Source organism: Furipterus horrens, unplaced genomic scaffold, assembly GCF_987537825.1.
Source record: "Furipterus horrens unplaced genomic scaffold, mFurHor1.1.pri manual_scaffold_2, whole genome shotgun sequence".
NCBI classification, from domain to species: Eukaryota; Metazoa; Chordata; class Mammalia; order Chiroptera; family Furipteridae; genus Furipterus; species Furipterus horrens.
The window spans coordinates 216,640,011-216,660,265 of NW_028327172.1; the positions used below are offsets into that span (position 1 = coordinate 216,640,011).

Sequence of the window (20,255 nt, forward strand, 5' to 3'; positions counted from 1 at the left end):
GCACCCCTGACCAGCTCTGTAGTCAGGCCGGCTCGGTGAGCCTCTCCCTGCCCTCTTGGCCCGTGTCTGACAGGTGCGCGCTGTCACTGAGCGTGGGCGGGTGTCTGGCTCCCCAGCAGGAGCCTGTGGCTGCTCACAGTTCCCAGGTTTGATCCTGGAAGAGACTGAGCCCGTCGGGAGTCAGGGGACACAGCCCTGGGTCTCTGTCCTCGGGGCTGGTTGGACCCCTGTGCTATGGGGACTCCCTCCCCTTTGCCACCCAGTGGGTTTGGTGCGTGTCACGAATGTGAGCACACGGTGGGTCTCCTGACTGTCCTGCCAGTGGATTGCAGCGGCCTTGGGATCTTGGGAGCAGCGAGAGGGCCCCTTTCGGCCCCACGGACGCGTTGAGGCCCTTGGCTTTCTCACGCAAATCTTAGAATCACGAGTTTCTGGAGGAAAGCTCATTCGGTGTTGGACAGGGTCGCCGTGAGCATGCAGGTCACTCGGGGGGAAACGACAGCCCAGCAGCCTGGCCTTCCCGGGGTCACTTCCCGTCCCCTCGGCTACGTCGTGCCGTTCGCAGTACACGGGCCTCGGCGTGTCCCCGGGACTTGCTCCCAGAGCTGAGGCCCTCGGTGCTGTTGGGGGCGCTGGTGTTCGTTGTTCCGGGGGGTTGCCTGCAGGGCCCTCACACCCCGTCCCGGAGTCACGTGCCGGTGGTCCGTCCATGCCCGGACGCACGAGAGCCCCTCTGTCCCGCTGCTGTGCCCCTCCCCCAGCCTGGCCAGGGCGCAGCGCCTGGCTTCCAGAACAAGGTGGGAGATGTCCACGTTTTGCCGCAGTTGGAGGCCATCACTTAAACGTGTGGCAGCTTCCCAGGGGCGCCGTCTAAGCCGAGAGCTTCCCTTGTGCTGAGCCTTGATTCGGAGCCCAATTTTAAAAATAGATGTGGGCTGTTTGGGTTTTCTAATTCTTGTGTCTTTTTCAAAGGCATGTTTATCAAGGAATTTCACTAAGTTGTCAAAATAATGCGCATACAATTGACACTGTGGCCTTCCTGTCTGCAGGCTAGAGGGACCCCCGTGCGCTGGAGCCCTGAACCAGGGTGTGTTGGCCATGCCTTGCCCCCCACTGGCAGGTTAAAAGGAGAGCCCTTCCCTGGCTGGTGTGGTCAGTGGATTGAGCCCCGGCCTGCGAACCTAAGGGTCGCCAGTTTGATCCCCAGTCAGGGCACAGGCTGGGGTCGTGGGCCAGGTTCCTGGCTGGGGGCACACGAGAGGCAGCCACACATTGAAGATTCTTTCCCTGTCTTTCTTCCTCCTGTCCCCTCTCTCTAAAAATAAAGTTTTTCTTTAAAAGAAAAAATGAGAGCCCCTCTATTTTAGAAGTGTGTCCAGGGTGTGGGGTGGAGATTTCTCAGCTGAGGACCTGACTTGTCTGTAGGAATAACCCCAGGGCTCCTCTGTACCACCCAGGGGCTCAAGATGGCTGGGAAGGAGACAGGCAGCGGATGATGGATGGCAGGGGGGAGGGAGGTGGGTCTGAGTGGGCTGTGGTTGCGGCCCTCAAGAGACATGGGCAGGAGGGCCCAGCCCAGGCCAACCTCTCATGCCCCCTCTGGAAACTTCCCAGACCCCCATGGGCCAGTGGAGCTGGAACTGCCCCTTTTGGCTTCTGTAGTTGCAAAACGGCTACAGGACTCTCCCACAGCCATGGCCCCATTGGAAGGGAACATGGGAACCCAACGCAGGCCACCAGAGTGGGGCAGGCCCCGCCCTGCCCACGGCCACATCACAATGAGCAACATGTCCAGGGGCCGCAGGCTAGAGCTGCAGCCCCTGCGGACACAGCATGAGCAGGCGGCTGGCATTTCCGGGGGACTGCGTTATTGAAAAGGGAACAGTAACAAAACTTTGTGACGAGTGTGACAGGTCCCAGGAAGCAGTGCAGTCAGTAAACACGAGTGGGGCTGCGCTGGTGGCCTGCCAGGTCAGAGCCGGGCACTGTCTGCCTGCATCCAGGACTCAGCCGGGCAGGACAACAGCTAGAGACCCTGACCCCGTGACTGCAAGACGCTCAGCGTGGGCAGGGGTCCTGCCGGCCTGTGGTTTGGGGGCGTGTCTCAGTCATCAGCCGGTGCTGCTGCCACGGGGAAGGGAAGGACAGCGCCTCACTGGCCAGCCGCTGCCCGGGTGACACTGTCAGGACCTGCAGAAGAAGGGGCAGCCTTGGGCACCAGGGACCAGCTACGTCCCACCCTGCGACCAGGAGGCCACGAGCCACAGAACCAGACCTCTGGGGACGCCGTGCAGATGCCCGCTGGGAGGCCGGCTTCCAGCCCTGCTGTCACCGCTGATGCGCCATGCGGCTGGCCAGCCAAGGGGGTGAGGGCAGCTCAACGAGGGGCCCCCTTCCTCCTGGGCTCCAGCGCAGCCAGCCGCTGCTCTCGGGCCTGCGTGTGCTGGGCACCCGCCCTGTGGGCCGCCGCCATGGCTGCCAGGTCCATCTGTGCGTAGCGGGAGGCACCAGCCCCTGCAAGCAGCCTCAGGTGAGCTGGCCCTGGGGACCCCAGGAAGCTCGCGACCCCTGCAGGGGCCTCTGCCTGACAGGGGGCTGGGGGCCACCCAGTCCACCCACCCAGCAGGACCTGCGGGGAGGGGCCCCCACTCCCATCAGCCATGTGGGACCCACCTCGGACGCCCGGGCTGGCCTCTGGGAGCTCCAGGCCCAGGTAGTGCGTCTGCGTCCTGGGGGCGGGGCTGGCGGGGATGTTCGCGTAGGTGGGCACCGCGCCGCACAGCCTCCCGGGGCCCCGCGCTCCTGCGAGGACGGGGCTGTGAGTCCTCGGGGGGTGGCCGGGAGCTGAGCTGACCCCCAAGACTGCAGCAAAGAGCCCCCCACCCCTCATATCTCCCACCTTCTACTTCTCCAGGGCCTGGGGGCCTCCTTGATTTTCCTGAACCATCCGTCCGTCCTGAGACCAGCCCCCCCTGCAGTGCACCCTCTCCTGCTGCTGTGGTGACGCCCAGAGCCCCCTGAGATCCGGTGACCAAACCCGCTGCCTTCAGCCCCACTGCCCGCCCCCCCACCCCCCTTCGACTTTATCCTTGGTCCTCAGCACCCTGCTCGCCCCAGGCAGGACACCCCCACCCGATCCACAGCCCAGCCCTTCTCCTCAGCTGACCTGGTCACCCCAGCTCTCCAGGTTTCAGGGACCCCTGACCTGAGTGCAGGCCCACACCACACACTCATCCACAGTGACGCGTGCAGGGTGGCCCCAGGTACATCAGGTCCCTCCCCCACCCAAGAAACTGCTCAATGGGGTTCAGGGTGGGGCCCCACACAGCAGGTCCCCGGTCCCCTCTGGTTGGGGCAAGCCCCTGACCACAGGACCAGGAGCAGGTCCCAACAGCCGCCTCGCACCCCAGCCCTCAGGGCCCGCGGGAGCCAGAGTTGGCGGCTGGCTGTCACCACAGCCGCTGTGACCCCCGCCCCCCTATCCCGTGCTGTGCAGGAGCTGGTTCCGGAGCCAAGCCTACCTGAAGGCATCGGGAGCCCGGGGGGTGAGGCCGCTGCTCCCTAGACCGGAGAGAGCCCAGGTCAGCCATTCATCCAGCCCCCAGGCACCCCGCACCTACTGAGAGCCGGGACACTAACCCCAAGAGCGAGGATGGGGGCCAGGCCGCCAGGGGCCCCAGGATTCACGCCTGCCAGACCCCGTCTAGGGCGAGGACCCCAGCCTGGCCCCGCCTGCCCTGTAAGCCGTTCGCTGGTTCTCAGCGCGTCGCCCGCTGCACTGGGGCCACTGGCCCGCACCCGGCAGGGCCGCAGGCAGCAACGTGGCCTGACCCAGGCGCCTCTCCCAGGGGCTCACAGAGCCAGAGGGACTTCGGCAGCCTCAGAGCTAGGGACTCCGATCCCAGCAGGCTGGGACCGAGGGAGGGACGGGGCCTCCACCTCCCACACCGCACAGGAGCCGGGTGCCCCAGGGCCAGAGCAGGTGACCAGAAAGATTCCTGAGGAGGGCAGCCCAGCACTGGGGCCTCGCAGCTGGGCTGGGGGCTGGAATGGGGGTGTAGGAGCCCGGCCTGCTTCCCCGGAGGGCGTAGGTGCTGTCAGACTCGGGACACGGTGCCCCGACCCTGGTCCTGGGCCAGGCTCCCGGGCACTGGACGGATTGCCCCTGTCCCCTTGTGTGAAGGAGCCCCATGCTGGGGCCCCAAGGCTGGGGGCCTTGGCCCGGGCGCGCTGACTTCCGACACCCAGGACCAGAGGCTGAGCGCCCTCCAGAAGCTCGTCACCAGCACATAGGCCTCCAGACCTGCGTTCTCACTGGCTCCACCTGCCCTTGGAGTCCCCGCCCCCCAGATGGCACCTGCCTCCGGGCCAGTCTTGTGGGTGTGGGACACAACTGGTGCTGTGGGAATGAGCAAATGCGGGGCCACCGCGTTCCCCTCCCTAGGGGCCAGGACTGGGGCAGGGACAGGCAGGGCCTTGCCCACCACCCCAGGAGGAACTGGAGCAGGAGGCCCTGTGAGCACATTGGGCAGAGGACAGAGTCCTGGGACATGCCAGGGTGACAGGCTGTCCTGACGGCCCCCACCCCACCCCACCCCCGCCGTCCTGGGATCCAGGGAGACCCTGCGGCACACTCACCATGGGACCCAGGCCTTCCTCCTCCCGAGAAGCCATGGCCCCGAGGAGCCCCCCAAAGGGGCCACGGCGGTCAGTGGCCACTCTCACGAAGGGTCCCTCCCTCTCCTGGCCCACAGCCCTGCCCCCGCCCCCCGGGTCCTTGGGTGCCTCCAGCCAAGGACTAAGGTAGGAAGGCCCTGGCCACCTGGCTCCAACCATGCCCGAGTCCCCAGCTGGGGGGGCCCACGGCCCACCTCCCCCCGCCTCACCCCCTAGATAGACCTTCCCTCAGTCCCAGCCATCTGCCTCGGTCAGAGAGACACCCGTCCTCATCCAGACACCCATGCAGGGCAGGGCAGGGGCAGGCAGGAGGTGCAGCACCACCCTCCCTGGCTTCGTGGGCTGGGGCGCAAGTCACTCAACCGCTGGGGCTTCCGTCTGCTCTGGTTGGAGGGATACCTGCCCCTCCCCTGCTGTCTGTGGTTGGGGGACCCACGGGAAGGTGGCAGGACTGAGCCCAGCCCTCCAGGGTCACACCCCACCCCGCCCCAGCTCAGCAGCGGCTGGCAGCCCTGTCTGTCCTGCACGGAGGCCGGCAGGGGCCCTCTGAGTGGAGGTGATCGTGGCCGAGTGCGGAATGGCCTCTGTGGCGCACTGACCCATGTTTTCGCGTCAGACCCTCCCCATGTGCCCACCTGTGGAAGAGGAAGCTGAGGCTCAGACAGGTGAAGTGACTTGCTGGGGCCACCCCGCCAGCCGGCCCAGCTCAGCCCCCAAAGCCCGCCTTTCCCACTGCGGTGCTGCAGGGCCTCCACAGGGCCATGAACAGGGTGAAGAGGGGGTGACAGGAGAGGGATGGCCCCCAGGACGAGGATGTGCAGAGGAGCCTGATGGGGTCCCGGGAGCTCCACCAGCCACGTGGTTTGATGGCAGCAAGGGGGCCGCCAGGCTCCGAGCCAACACCCTCTGCAGCCCACAGAGCAAGTGCCCACCTCACTGGGACACTGGAAGCCCACCGAAGACGTCACTGTGATCTCCAGTAAACACTCGGGAACACAGGTGTGCACACACATCACACAGACCACACACATGTGCACAGCACACGTTCATGCATGCACGTGGACATACATCGCACAGCACACGCCATGCACACAGATGCACATGCTCTTGTAGACATGTGCTCACACAACCGCACATGCACATAAATGCACACACATGCACACTTAGCACACACAAAAATGCACACACGCGGGCCCTGTGGGCTGCTCACACCCCCACACGCTGAGACTGACTGGACAAGTGGGGGGGCCTCACGCGGGATTCCAGTCTCACCCTGTGGGGCGGGGCGCTGGCCCAACGGAAGAGAACAAGATGATAAGAAAAGAACGCTTTATTTCCAGTCTAAGGATTTATTACAAACTGTCAGATTGTAAAAGTGTAAACGAGCAACAAACGTCTTCAGCCAACAGGACAGTGGCAGCTGGGCCCCTCGCCCACGGGACGGGGCTGACTGACCCCCGAGCGCGCGGCCGAAGCCGCCCAGAGTCCACGCTGCGCCTCCGAAACCTCCGAACGAGCCACAAAACCAGGCCACGCAGCTGCACCCCATGCAGGCGAGCGGACAGGCCCAGGAGGGTGCTGGAGGGGGCGTGGGGCCACGGGGGCCACGGGCAGTGCCGGGGGCCCTCCAAACACAAAGGGACCGGCCCAGAGCCGGGGCCCCCTGCTTCCGACCACCAGCCCTGCAGCCCTTTTGCAGCTGGGGCCTCCTGCACGGGCCCCGGGGAAGGCGGTCGCAGCCCCTCCCGGACACAGGCCAGCGTGGGGCGAGCGGAAGGGCAGCCCCATAGTCACGAGACCTCACCCTCAAGTCCCTGGGCCTGCTGAGCCTCAGTTTCCTCCCCATAGGACAGGCTGCCGGTATGTGTGGGTTCCAGGAGGAGGGAGAGACAAACAGCACCCCCCCCCCCACCGTCCTACACATGGGACCGCAGGGTGGCTCTGGTTCCCGGGGCGCAGGTGAGGGGAGCTGCTGCGGAGGGATTTAGTTTCTAGCCGACAGCGAGGCCACAAGAGGCAGGAGCGGGGGTGGGGGTGGGGAATGGGGTGGCCTTCCCGCAGGCAGGCGGTGGGCGGCATGGGGAGGAGCCTGTGGGCCCTGAGCACCCCCAGGCCCGGCAGGGGCCTGCGGGGACACAGCACCTGGTCCCGGGCTGGGGGCTCAGCGGACACCCCCGCTTTGCGCACCCCACCCACAGCCGCCACTTTCCAGACGGCGCTTCCAGCTGCGCCCAAGCCCAAGCTCCCGAATCCTGCGGGTCCCCTGGCCGGCTCCGCTCCCCGGGGGGCTGCCCCTCGGGTGCCCTCCCCACTAAGCCCCACAGGTGCTGGTGTCACCAAACGCCAAAAAGACACCCCGGGGCTCTGCGGGGGGCCGGCGCCCCTTCTCGCCCCGTCCGGAGGGCCACGCCCGCCCTCAGGGAGGGGGGTTTACCTTGAGTCCTCCACAGACTGGACACGAAGAAAAGAAAGCCGGCGGTGGGCCCACTCGAGGGCTCCCCGCTTCCCAGGCCTCGGTGGCGGCGGGGCTGGGCGGCGCCGCCTCGCTGCCTGGGGCCTCCGTCTCCTGTCCCCGTCGCCTCGCGCCCGGCCAGCCGGAGGGACACCCCGCGGGCGTCTGGCCTCCCGGGTCCCCAGCGGCACTGTCCTCCGGGCCGCCCTGGGCGGCGGGGGTCCGGTCCCGCGGGGCCTGGCGCAGGCTGCGGGGCGTGTCGTAGTGCGGCCGCAGGGCGCCGGGCACTTGGTACTCGGCTGTCCCGGGCGGGCAGGCGCAGAGGCCGGGCTCGGGCCCCGCCGCCGCGGGCGGCAGGCTGAGCAGCGAGCCGAGCTCCTCGCCGCCGCGCCGCACGTCCAGGCTGCTCCCGGCGCAGGACGAGAAGCTGCCGGAGTAGGAGGAGTGGCTGCCCGTGGCGATGCCGCTGTCCGAGGAGCTCTGGCGGCCCACTTCCTGCAGCTGCCGCGGCCGCAGCGGCTGGGGCGGCAGCCTCGGGGCGCGCGGCGCGGCCTCCCCGGGGGCCTGGGCCGCCGCCAGCCCCGGCCCCTCCTGCGATGCGCTGGCGGAGGACGAGGACTGCTCCGGCCACGCGGTGAGCCGGCTGCTGGCGCTGACGTCCGAGTGGCTGGCCTCTGAGGACGAGCTGGACAGGCTGCGGTCGTCCCCTGAGCAAAGAGGGGGCGCTGAGGCTGCTGGGGCTCCCGGGGCGGGGCTGGGGGGCTGGGACCTCGTGCGTGCCGCCCCCGCGCCCTGCGCCCCGCGCCTCTGTGCGCACCGACGGTGAAGCCCGCCCGCAGGGGCCGCGGCCTCGCCCGGGGACGGGAAGAACCCAAACCCAAACCCAAACCCCACCGGTGCCAGCGCCTAGCGTCCTGCTCCGCAGTCGGGGAACCCACGGACCGACAGGATGGAGCGGAGGGAGGGAACCGAGGAGCAGAGGGCGGTGGAGGGTGGAGGGTCCCCCACAGCGGGCCGGGGCCTCACCTCCGCTGCCCGGCCGGCCGAGGTGCGAGAGGAGGCTGAGCCGCTTCTCCAGCTGCAGCGCTTCCAGGGCCTCCTGGGCCCCCCGCTCCTCCACGGTGGCGGGGCCGCCCGGGCTGGGGTCTGCCGCAGAGAGGAAGCACAAGAGGCAGCCGCTCAGCCCCAGCCCACGTGCTGCCTGGGGGTCACGGCGAGCCCCAGCCCACAGCAGGGCCCCAGGGGGTCCCCTGGGAGCCCACCGCCCCGCGCCCCGCGCCGCGCGGCCTGCAAGGCACGACAGCGCCAGCAGAGGGCGCCGCCGCCCCGGCCGGCAGAGCCCAGGACCCCGGGAGACCGCCCGCGGCCACAACCAGAGAAGCGGGGGCGGGGAGGCACCCCAGCCCACAGGCACGCCCCCCATGCCGGTCTGGGGGCCCGGGCTGCTCAGAAGGTCTGCAGGAGCCCCGCCCGGGTCTGGGGTCCCTGGCCGACCCGCCTGGCACAGCCGTCCTGCCCAGAAGTGGAGGCCCGCGTGTCCCAGCAGCTCAGACCCGCGGGGGAAGGCCTGTGTCCCCCGGGGTCCAGCAGGGCGGCCAGCACAGCCCTGGCTTCTCAGCTTCGCGTGGGGCACAAGCCAGACCCCGCGGGACCCCCCCAGGCCGCGCGCCCCCCACACACCTGGGAGGACCGGCCGAAGCCCAAAGGGGCCCTTGGTCGGGGAGACGCCTCGGACGATGCAGTCGACCAGGAAGCTGATCTGCTCGCCCTCCGCCGAGGACAGGAAGAAGACGCCGGCCCCTGTGGGGACAGACCGTCAGCCTGGCCGTGCCCGGCAGCCCCTCACACCTCCAGGTTCGCTGAGGGGCGGCAGCAGCGTCGCACAGAGCGCGGTCACATCCCGGGAGGGTGGCTGTGAGACCTTAGCCACGTCGGGGACCCCACACCTGGTCCACACCCGGGGCTGTTATGTGCGCTAAATAAGGGTGCTGGTAAAGCAGGAGCCAGAACACCTGCCCACAGAGAAGCGGCCACCCTGCTGAGGCCAGCCAGCACCCTGGCCCGCCTCACGGTGCCCCCTCCCCAGGCGTTCGTTTCCGGGTGGGACACTGAGCCCCAGTGTCAGGGTGCAAGCGAAGGTCGTGCCTTGGGCCCCCTCCCCGCAGCAGGAAGGGGCTCGGGCGGAGGGTGCTGGGCACAGGGCAGGCCGAGTGAGTCAGCAGCGCGTCCCACTGCCCTCCCGCTGGGCCGGCAGCCCCGCCAGGGCGCCAGGGCAAAGGAAATCCCTCACCGCGAGTGAATGGGGACGCCGGGGCACGTGGCGCTGGGCCGCCGGAGTGGCCTCACTGCACAGGAATGCCTGGGGCTCTTGCCCTCTGCCTGTTGCCCAAAGAAAGGCACGCGCTCTCTCCAGGGGACAGTCCCGGGCACCGCTGCAGGCAGGGGTGGGACGGGAGGCCCCGCGCTAAGGCCTTGGGCACGGCTGCCAGGTCTCCTCCACCAGCCCCACAGCGACAGCATCACTGTGCCTTGGCGGCGCCCCGGGCGCTGGGGACTGCATGCCCGCCGGCGGTTGGAGCTTCATCCACGCAACACCCCGAACTGGTGGCGCGCCTGCTGCAGAGACGGGGAAGCGGAGGCCCGGAGAGGGGCTCAGAAGTGGACCCGCGCCGGGACGCCCACCAGGGACGCCCACCAGGGACACCCACAGGGCCCGGCGGCGGCACTCCGAGTCAGGATGTGCTGGGGGACTGCTGTCCCACCTCGCCGGATGGCAGGGCAGGAGAAGGCCCACCACGCAGGCCACTGTCCCCCGTGCAGCCCCGCCCCGCCAGCACTCACAAAGGGCCAGGCCGCTAATCCCCAGCTCACAGGCAGCTGGCAAAGGCCAAGGCACAGCCAGTCCCCCGACTATAAAAAACCCCATGACTAGGGGCGTGGAGCCGGCGACATTCCGCTAGGGCGTCTGCTGAGCGTCCTGCTCCTGAGGATGCGGCACTGGGGAGGCCTGGGGACGCGGCCACGGCCCCCTGACAGCCCCGCTGCCAGCAGAGGCGCCCTCGGGGAGGACACAGCTCTTGCGGGCCGGACTGCCTGAGCCTCGTGACAGGGCTGCCCTGGACACGACTCACTGGCCTCTCGCCAGCCCTCCGTGGGCTCGCATCTCATGCTGCCCACAAGCTCTGGGGACAGGTCACTCCTGACCCACAGACGCTGCTGGACAGGGGAGCGGCCTGAGGGCGGGGCTGTCCTGCCCTCCCAGGAGGCTGGGCGAGGGCGGGGGTGTGAGGGTGCAGGAGCAGGAGCAGGTCACCCTCACACTGAGGCTGAGTCCTCCTGGCACCGCACCAGGGCACAGGGAGCCCCGTGATGCAGGGGACCAAGGCCTGAGGAACCTGCAGTCACACCCTGTCACTGAGATCCCGGGGTGAATGGGGCTTTATGCCCCAGGAGCAAATTCCTCAAATTTGGAGATGGGATGAGGCCCCCGTGCTGGCCAGCATGTCCAGAGGGTCCCTCACGAGGCCACAGGGCAGGGGACAGCGTGCCGGCCCCTGGGCTGCCTCTCCCGGGCAGGAAGCAGACGAGCAGACAGATGCTCCAGAAGACAGCAGGCTGTGGGGACCTGGGCCCAGCTGCATTACCTCAGCCAGGACTGCCCCCCCAGCCTGTGTGGCTCGACCACTGGGCAGACCTCAGCTCCACCGCACTCAGACGGGTAGTCTGGGCAGCTCCCTGCCTCAGTTTCCTCGTCTGTAAAGTGGGGTGATGCAGGGCGCGTAGGGCTGGCACAAGCACTCAGAGCCCCAGGAACGTGGCTTGTCCCGTCCCGTCTCTCCCTGGCGGGTGCCCCTGGACAGCCTCAGTTCCCGGGTTACCTCCCACCCCCAGAGCGGAGGGGAGAGACCGAGCACAAGCCTGTCAGAAGCATGGCAGGTGGTCTCAGGCCCGGGGTGGGGCTGCGATCCTCGTAGGAACCTGAAACCGTCCCATCCTGTGACCACAATTCAAGACTGGCCGCAGCCTGGCTGCCCCGGGGCCACAGCAGGAGGCGGGGCTGGTGCTGGCGCGGGGCTCCTGGCCTGCCCCCACTCCCGCCTTCACCTCGCCCCTCCGCGCCCCACCCCAGGCTGCCCCTCCTTCACCCCTCCTTTCAGTCCCCCCCTTGTTAACAGTCCTTCCCGCCCACACAGCTGCTGTGACCTCAGCACCCCTCTCAGCTGGACCACATCTGGAACCTTCCCACGGTCCCCTGCCTCAGCCCCACCTGCACCCTGGGGCCAAAGTGAGCCCCCCCACACACAGTCACCCGGGGCCCCTCCAGCTCCAGGGCCTTCAGTGGCCACATGCTACTCTGGACGCATGGTGCCAACACCGGCTGTCTCGCTGGGCCTTCTGCCTGCACAGCGCCCTCCTCCTCCTCAACCTCCCCCGCCGCCCAGCGTTCCCACCCGTGCTGGGCGGGCACCCCCCCAGGCCGGACACGTGTCTGGAGCACCCTTCCCCTCCTCCGGCCCCACTGGCACCTGCGCTGCGCACCAGCCCCCTTGAGGCTTCCGAGGACTCGCGCCCCAGCCCTGCACACAGGCCTGGCACAGAGAAGCCGCTGAGCACTCCCTTCCCCTCCCCCGAGGGCCTGCGGCCGAGACCACCCAGCTTTCGGACTGCAGAAACATGAAGAGGCGCCAGAGGGCCCCCTCACCACGGGACAAGCGCATGCCCTCAAAGTGCGGAGCAAGCCCAGCTGTCCTGGGGCTTCATCCCGCGCTCACTTAAAGCCCACGAGGGGAAGAGATGCACACAGCAGAGGACGTGGGGCCGGACTCAGGGCCAGCTCTGCACCTGCTGACTTCCCCCGCCTCCGAGGACCCTGGTTCCTGTGAGTGCAGCTGGCCCCCATGGATGTGCACATGCCCTTGAAATGCCCTTGGCAGGAGGACCCGCTGGTGTGGGGGCGGAGTCCCGCAGCAGGACCCAGAGTCCAGCAAGTCTACAGGCACGCCCCAGGGGGGCGGGCGGGGCCGTGGTGCCGCAGGGAGGTGCAGCAGCTCTCGGTCAGCCGGGACCCCCCGGGAGTCCCGACACGCAGAACCCAGCGCCCAGAACGGCCTGTTCCGCCGCGCCCCCTCTGAGGACAAGGGCACCTGGGCAGTCAGCGGCCAGCGCAGCCCAGTCCTCAAGTGCATCGGCTCCCCCAGGGAGCCCCCACCCCGCAGACCCGTCCATCCCGGCCGCAGGGAGAACGAGCAGAGCCTGTGCCAAGTCTGCGCCATCCTGGTCCTCCCGGCGGCTAAGGCTGCGGTTGCCGTGGGGGAGGCAGGCCGGGGGCGGCCGGTGGCTCAGCCTTTATGTCCCCCTGTGCCAGGGCAGGAGGTGACCAAGGCTGTCCGGGGGTCTCAGCTGAAGGGATGGGCACGCACAGTGCTAGGCCCGGAGCACGGCTCCCCCGCAGCCCCCAGCGCCCGGATCAGGGTCATCGAGGCTGCAGGAGGCCACCTGGCCCCACCTCCAGCCCTGGGCAGACAGGCGTGGGCTCCTCTGGATTGAGGACAGAAGGGGCCTACACAGCAGGGCCACCCTCCAGGGGTCCCCTGTCGCACCCCCACCATCCACGCCACACCTGTGCCCGCCCAGACACGCGCACAGTCTCAGGCAGAGAGCGGCAGGCAGGCGCCGTGGACCCCGCACAGCGGCCCCACATTCCCTGCGCGCTGCCCGAGGCTGGAGGTCGGCTCCCGCCGGCTGCTGGGCCCCAGGCCCGTCCGGGCTCACCTCCTCTCGGAGCCCTGGCACGGCCGTCCTCCCAGCCTGCCGGCCTGGGTATGGGGACTCACGGGCCAGGACCTGGCGCCCACAGAGTCCCTCGGTCCACACGGCGGACACGTTTCCACGAATGTCCCCCACATGCAGGTTTATTTTCTTCTTTTTTGTGAGACCCGACCTCAAGCGGCTGTGACGCTCGGTGGCCTCGGGTGCAGGGCCGTGAGTGGCGGCAACCCGGGGGGCTCACTCAGGAGATCCCGGCGCCTTCTGCTCGGCTTCGTACTGGGGTCCCTACTCTCACCCGCCCCTTGCTGGGAGCCCCCTACCCTGAAGGGGAGACCCGGAGGTCTAGATGCGGCCCCAAACACCCGTTATGAGAGACAGCCCCGGATGCCAGCAAAATCGGTGTGCCCGGGGGGTCCGGGCCGCGAGGGGATGCGGGGACACCCGTGCCCAGGGTCCCCACGGCCACATACTTACAGTACCCACACCTGGTCCCGCCTTCAAAGATGAACCCGTTGGGCACGGCCCCGTAGCGCCGGAGGTCGGACAGCTTCCACTGCCCCGCGACGGCCGGAGGGACATCCCGGGCCACCACGAGGACGTCATTGCAGAGGTGCAGGGTGGCAGGGCCACTCTCCAGCTTGGTGCCTGGAGCCACCGTCACGTGAAACCTGTGCACTGAGGGACAGGCAGGGCAGAGGGGGTCATCGGGCGCAGGGGCCGGGGGGGCGTGAGGGCCGCATAAGCCACGGTGGCTGCACTCACCTCGCCTGTCCCTGGAGGGGGCACGTCCTCAGAGAGGCACCCTGACCATTGCTCCCCCCAGCGGCCGGGCTAGACCCCAGCTCTGGCAACGCTCCTCGCATGAGGCTGCTGGTAAGCGCAGCCCGCGTGGGGTCCCTGCTCACGGACATGTCCCCTCGGGAAACAGCCCACCATGGCAGCAGATGAGGAAACTGAGGCTCAGGGAGACCCGGCCCATGGCCAGTCTGTGGAGTGTCGGGGTCTGCCGCACAGCCCAGCCTGGCAGCGGGGCCACTCAGGAAGCCTGGACCCCCGCCCCCATTAGGGGTGTCCCCAGTGCTGAGCACACCAGCTTGCTCCTTGAGATCCTGTCCCCACCTCGGCTTGGCCCCGCAGCCCCTGCAAGGAGGCAGTTGTGAGCTATGTCCCCAGATCATCCCACCTCAGAAAGGCGTGCACACCTGGGGTGATGGTCCCCAGAGTGGGCAGCAGCCAGCCCGCCTCCTCTCCCACCCTCCTCCTCCACCGCTGCATCTGTGCGAGGACCGGCCCAGCCCACGAGGGAAAGGGGAGTGGAGCCTCTGCACCCGGTGAGCTGGTGGGAGCCCCCCACCTGGAGGACTCCCCCCGCCCCCCCGCGGCTTCGAGAACCTCCGAAGGCCCCCTGCACACAGCGCCCCATCTGGGGGCTCCGGGCGGGGGCGGTGCTGAAGTTCTTGCGGGACTGGGTGAGGGCAGCGAGGCTGAGTCCCCTCCCTCCACTCCTTGGCCCCCCTACCCCTGACCCCTGACCGCGACCCCGCAGCATCTGCTCCTCCTGGCCCTGGGTGCGGGCGGCCAGTTTAGGGAGCAAAGGTAGCACTTGGGAAAGTCACGCTGCTTAGACGGCCACCCCCTTGGGTTACAGGCCCTAGTTCTCACTAACAGGGCCACGTTAGGCAGCTGGAAAGGCCACAGCGGCCCCGCCCTGCACTCCCAGGGCGCCGGGCAAGGAGGCGCCGGGCAAGGAGGCTGAGCAGACACTGCCGCTCTGCTCTGTGCCCAGGAGTTGGGTCACGGCCTCTGCAGCCCACCCATGGGTGAGGCCCCGGGACACCGCCCGCCTCACGCCAGCGCCACTCACCCTCGCCAAGCGCATAGCGGATCCGGGCGTCCCAGGCACACATGGCCTCGCGGCTCTCGAAGCCCAGCATGACGGCCTGAGGCAGGCAGACGATGGCCAGGGTGTGGGCCAGGCCCTCGTAGGGCAGCCCGGGCTCCAGGCCGCAGATGTGCTCCAGCGTCTGGCTGCTGCGCTCCGGGAGGCCCCTGGCGCGCTCTGCCCGGTCCCTGTAGGCCAGCATCAGCAGGCAATCTGGGGGGTGCGAGCAGACACGCGAGGGCCGTCAGGCACGCCAGCCGGTGCAGCCACTGCCCACGGGCCCAGCACCCCGCCCCAGAGAGTCCTGGGTTCAAGGAGTGACCCTGAGCAAGTCACCCAGCCAGTCTGAGCCTCCGTTTCCTCAGTACAGAAAGTCACCCCCGCCCTGCACAGCCCACGAGGACAGAGGACGCCGGACACTTCGTGGCTGGCCGTGGCCCCCAGTCAGCACATCACCCAGCCCCACCCTGCGGCCCACGGGGGCCACAATTGCAGGGGCTGCAGGACGTATGGTGGGTGCCTTGGGGGCCAAGCGTGGAGCCTGCCTGGGGGGGCCTGGGCCCCCCTCAACCCTCCTGTGTCCTTCTGGCCACATGCTCCCTCCTGGACCTCCCAGTTTCCAGTCCTGGGTCCCGCTGCAGACCCCACACAGCCCCAGTCTCTTTCCCAGCTGCAGGGCATGTGCCTGAGTCTGGGTGACCAGGTCTCTGTCCTCTAGTTCCACGCCACGATGGCCGTCCCCGTTGCCCCATCGGCAAAGTCAGCAGCTGCAGAGCAGGTAGGGGGTGGGGGGCGCTGCACACGCAGCTGCTCCCCATTCATGGGGCCCCAGGCAAATCCTGCCTCTGAGCACCGCCCTGCCCCCCGGCCCAGTCCGTGGTGCAGGTGCAGTGCTTGGGGGCCTGATGTGACACGGGAGCACACGTACATGTGGGACAGCTCAGGACACGGGTCCCTGCAGCACCCGGCGAGAACACAACACGATGTGGGGGGGCCCTGGTTCCCCGGCCGCGCCATCCCTGTCCCCTCCACATCACCTAGGGCCCTATTTTAAAAAACCCATCCAGGGGGGCTATTTAGCGCAAAGCTGCCCCAGGAGCCGGCTGTGGAGAAGCAGAGCTTCTCAGTCAGGAGCCGGAGGTCTGCAGGGTCAGCAGACACGCGGGCAGAGGGCGCTGGAGCCGGACCGGCTGGCTGCTCCTCTGCGGCCCAGGCGGGGGGCGCCCCTGGGCCGGGTCTGCTGGTCGGGGCTGAGGCCACACCCCTGGCCTCTGGGGATCTGGGGACTCCTCTCCTGGTGTGTGGGCCCTGGGTCCCGAGAGGGACCAGCTGCCCGGCTCACAGCCTGGCCCAGGCGCAGGAGATAACGTGGCCACAGGGCCTGAGGGAGGGCTGAGGGCAGCACCCGGGGGTGCAGGGCACTGGGTCATCACGGAGAAAGGAGGCACAGATGACAGTGACGCGAGGCCGCACGCATGTGCTCACACGCACGTGCTCACACGAGGCTCCCCTCGTGCGCCCCTTGGCTCTGGGTGCCCCTGCTGTCTGTCTGAGAAGTGGGCACGTCCCCACGCAGAGTCGAGGTGCTGACCTGGCCGCCTGGCACCTGGAAGCCCTCAGCCAGTGCCACAGCACAGCAAACACAGCGGGACCAGCAGGGAGCCTCGGCCAGAGCCCGGGGTGGCCTCAGCGCTCTAACCCCAGGCAGAACACAGCCTGACCACTTGTCACCCACCCTCCAGGCTCTGCCCACCCAGCCCTGCAGGGAGGGGCTCGCAGGGAGGAGGGAAAGGCCCACGCCCTGCACAGGGCCCTCCCCTGCTGGAGGACCCCTCCCTGGGCCCTGTGGGCGCCCACCTCCCGCTCTGTCCCAGCCTCCTGCCCCCAGTCCCTGCAGCCCTCACTCTGCTCATGGGCAGCTTGGGGACCAGGGGACACAGCCCAGCAGTCAGACCCTGCAGCAGGACAGGAAGACAGAGGGGAAACCTCGAGGCAGTGAGATTCAGGGACGGGGACAGGCACTGATGACAGACTTCCGAGTGGTGCAATGAGCCAGCCCAGCCGGGAACGGCACTGTGCAAAGGCCCGGAGGCAGGGCCTAGAGGGCGGGCTGGCAGGAGGGGGAAGGGAGCAGGGGCCCCCGATCAGGTGTGCAGGCCCGGTGGGCCTGGTCAGCCAGGCCGAGGGCCAGTTCCCGTGCACCAGGGAGTCCCGGGGGCCCGGCCCGACTGCGCGTGGAGGAGGGACAGGGACACGGCCTCCTGCAGCTGTTCAGGAGGAAGGCGCAGCTGGCCCGGGCCGGCCGGCAGCCACCGTGGAGACAGCGCAGGAAGCCCGACTCCCAGGACCTCCGGGAGGGTGGGATTCGGGAAAGCAAGGCGAGAGGATGCTGGAGCGGGCGGGGGAAGGGCCGGGTCGGGCACCGCCCTGGGCACGTGAGCCTGGGAGGCCTGCGGGACACCAGGCGGCCGGATGTAAAAATAACCTCGGAGTCATGGGCACTCGAAGCCGCTTACGGCCGGGCTGTGGCCGGGGAGGGGAGGGGGGGCGGGGACGGCTGGGAAGAGCCGAATCTCCGGGCTCCGAGGGGGGCATGCGGCAAGGATGGAAAGGCTGCTAGGGGCTGGGGGTGCAGACTCCCACGGGGGCAGTGAGCCTGTGGCAGAGGCCAGAGGGCAGCAGCTGGGTTTAGCCCTGAGAGGTCAGAGTGACCTTGAGGCAGTGTCTTCAGGAGGGTGGCTGGCAGGAACCCGAGGAGACCCTGCCGATGCTGCAGGGGGGTAGGGCAGCCCCAGGCAGCCGGTGCTGGGAGACCACTGCCCAGGCCGTCTGCAGTGCCTCTGGTGGCAGCCAGGAGGCGCCCACCCGCCTGATGTCCAGGCTGCTCACAGAGGCTCCTGGAGGGCCACACAGGGGCCTGCAGGCTCTGGGTGCCCGGCACTCCCGCCCACCATCCACCCCCTGTCCAGCGTGGGTGTGACGAGCACTGTCCGGTCGCACGGTTCAGGGGACAGAGCTGAGGTCTGAGCCAAGGGCTCCGATACCCAGGCCCCTCTAGCAAGGGCTCCACAGGGACAGGAGGGCTGGCTGCCACCCACATCCTGTCCACAGGCTGTCTGCCCCACCCGGGATTCCGACACGGGGACTCAGACACAAATAATCCATAGCCAGGAGGTGCAACCTGGGACCCTCCCCGTCTCCACCAACCAGGACCCCTGTCTTCTAGGGATCTGCCACCCTCCGCAGAGCTGGCAGCTACCCGGGGAGGGGCAGGTGCCCTGAGGCTGGTGCTCCGAGAGCACTGGGCTCCTAGCCCCTCATCCAGAGAGTCCCAGCCCGGCCAGGCTGCCTGCAAGAGGTGATGCTGCCCCGGGGGACCCCTGCCCTCAGCACGGACCGGGGTGGGGGTGGGGGAGTCAGAATGACCGCTGGAGTGAGGCTGACCCTTCAGCCTGTCACAGAGCAGCTGCGGGTTGGGGCAAAAAGCAAGGCCCTGGCTGTTCTTGGGCCTCTGGGTGTCAGCCCTCTGCCTATAATAACCCAAAGGCTCCACCAGCTCCAGGGCTTGGGGTCCCTCTGGGGGGGGGGGTGTTCTGGGCTGGAGGAAGCCCTCGGGACCCCCTGAGCACGGTGGGTCGGGGAGCCACCCCGTGCTCCATAAGCGCCTCTGGACGCCTCATCCAGCCGGCAGACACGACGCCCCTCCCCCATGCTAAGCCCCGACCTGGGAAGAAGAGAGAGGTTGCCTGGGGTCAGCAGACATGGGGGAGGCTGAGGCTAGGCACGAAGCAGTGAGTGTGTCCGCGGCCCTTGCATTGCCCCGGCGAGGTGCCCGGAGCAGGCTCAGCAGAAGGAACCGCGGAGGGGACCCAGGAGGAGAACGGGGAGGGCACCCCACCCCCTCTCTGGGAAGTGACAGCCACCCAGGCGACCCGGAAGACTCTCTGGCAGGCCCACACCCCACACAGACCCTGCTGCCTGGACCGGTTCCAGGGCACCTGTCTCCCGAAGCAGCTGCGGCCGCCGCGCGCCCAGCCTCCCAACGGCGCCCAGTCACTTGCTGAAGAGACAGATGCCCAACGTCGGGCTCCCGGCCGGCGCCCTCCCACGCCGCGGCGGTGCCTTCTCTCCCTGGTGTCGCGCACGAGGCAGACTTCATTTTTCCCAGAGGCAGGAGCAGCCCTGCCCCTGCCCGCAGCCGGGCCTCTGCTCTCCCTGGGGAAGGTGGACGCGCGGCAGCCCCGCGCTGCCGGCAGTGCCCCGTCCACCTGAATGGGTCCCGTGGCGCCACTCAGCACCCCAGGAGCTCGGGGCCTGATTTTCTGGGTCCCTGCGCAGGGTGGGGGAGGGGCAACCCAGACTCCTGCAGCTGCGCCTCTCGGGTCGCAGTCTGCCTCTCCGGAAAGGGGGTTCTTGCCCAGGGCCTGGGGTTCGCGACGACGGCTCCCGCCCTGCGCCCGGCCTGCGGGAGGGTCCCGGCGTCCCGGCGGCAGGAGGCCGAGGCCGAGCGCTCTCCGGTTACAGCCCCGGCGCCACCGGCTATTTCGGGCGCGCTGGCTGCGCTCCGGCCGGCACGGCGCAGGAGGCCACCGGCGCCCGCTCCGCCGCGCCCCGCGCCCAGCCCGGCCCGGCCCGCGCCCCGGCCCACGCCCCGCTCACCTGCCACCGGCGACGGCTTGCGCAGCACCAGCCACCTACTCTTCCACTGCGGGGACAGAGGGGGCGTGAGCGGCCGCCCGAGCCCCGCGCCCGCCCCGCGCCCGCCGCGCGCCCCCACCTTCTTGCCGTCCCGCAGCTTGACCTGGCCCTCCACCAGCGCCGCCTCGGTCATCTTCTGTCATGGTTCCCGCGCGCCCGCCGCCTCTCCCCGCCGCCCCGCGGCCTCCCCAGCCCAGGGTCACTTTCAAAATAGCGTCGGGAGGGCCCTGGGCTGGGCCAGCGAGGGCGGGCCGCGGGCGGGGCGTCCCGCGAGGTGTGCGCGTTTCCCTGCGGCCGCCGCAGAGCGCACAGCCGGGCGTCCCAGGCGGTCCAATGGAGCCCCGTCCGCCCCAGCCGCAGCCCGGGGCCCAGACCCGCCGCCTGGGGGGGTGCTTCTCTTCCACAAGCAAAGCAAGCGACCCAACGAAAAGGGGACACGTTTATCTTCCACCAACCTGGCTTCGGCCTGGGGCGCCTGCCCCTCCCACCCCCCCCAGCGCGGTCACCAGGTGCCCCTAACCACAGACTCTGTCCCAAGCCCTGCAGTCCCCCTCCTGGCCCCCAGGCCGTCTCACTCCCCAGGCAGGGTGATGGAGGGGGGTGCATTTGTGTCCCCTGCAGCAAGGACCCCAGTGCGGGGTGCTGCCGAGTGTGGGACGAGGACCCCCTCACTGTGCACACCGGGCACAAGGGCTCTGTCTGACCGAGCGCTGTGCCTCTGAGGCTGGAGCCTGCCCCCTGGGCACTGAGGGCGGGAGGAGCTGAGCTGCTCTGTTA

At 68.9% G+C, this 20,255-nt stretch overlaps 1 protein-coding gene across 4 annotated transcripts; it reads right to left on the minus strand.

Annotated features, from left to right (window-relative positions):
* Positions 1–1,624: 1,624 nt before the first annotated feature.
* Positions 1,625–19,780, minus strand: DOK7 (docking protein 7). 4 transcript variants are annotated; one of them, XM_090267137.1, is made up of 10 exons: positions 19,558–19,780; positions 19,440–19,485; positions 14,763–14,993; positions 13,373–13,573; positions 8,810–8,929; positions 8,156–8,275; positions 7,112–7,836; positions 3,522–3,561; positions 2,674–2,802; positions 1,625–2,514 (listed from the first exon to the last, which is right to left on the minus strand). In XM_090267137.1, exons 1-10 carry the CDS (start codon positions 19,609–19,611, stop codon positions 2,378–2,380), a joined length of 1,803 nt encoding a protein of 600 aa, XP_090123263.1. In that variant the 5' UTR covers positions 19,612–19,780; the 3' UTR covers positions 1,625–2,377. The 4 variants fall into 4 exon arrangements, with proteins under 4 accessions (XP_090123263.1, XP_090123261.1, XP_090123260.1 ...); XM_090267135.1 differs by lacking the exons at positions 1,625–2,514; positions 2,674–2,802; positions 3,522–3,561 and having other exon boundaries at positions 6,173–7,836; positions 13,384–13,573; positions 19,582–19,777; XM_090267134.1 differs by lacking the exons at positions 1,625–2,514; positions 2,674–2,802; positions 3,522–3,561 and having other exon boundaries at positions 6,173–7,836; positions 13,384–13,573; positions 19,558–19,776.
* Between the last annotated feature and the right edge of the window lie 475 nt (positions 19,781–20,255).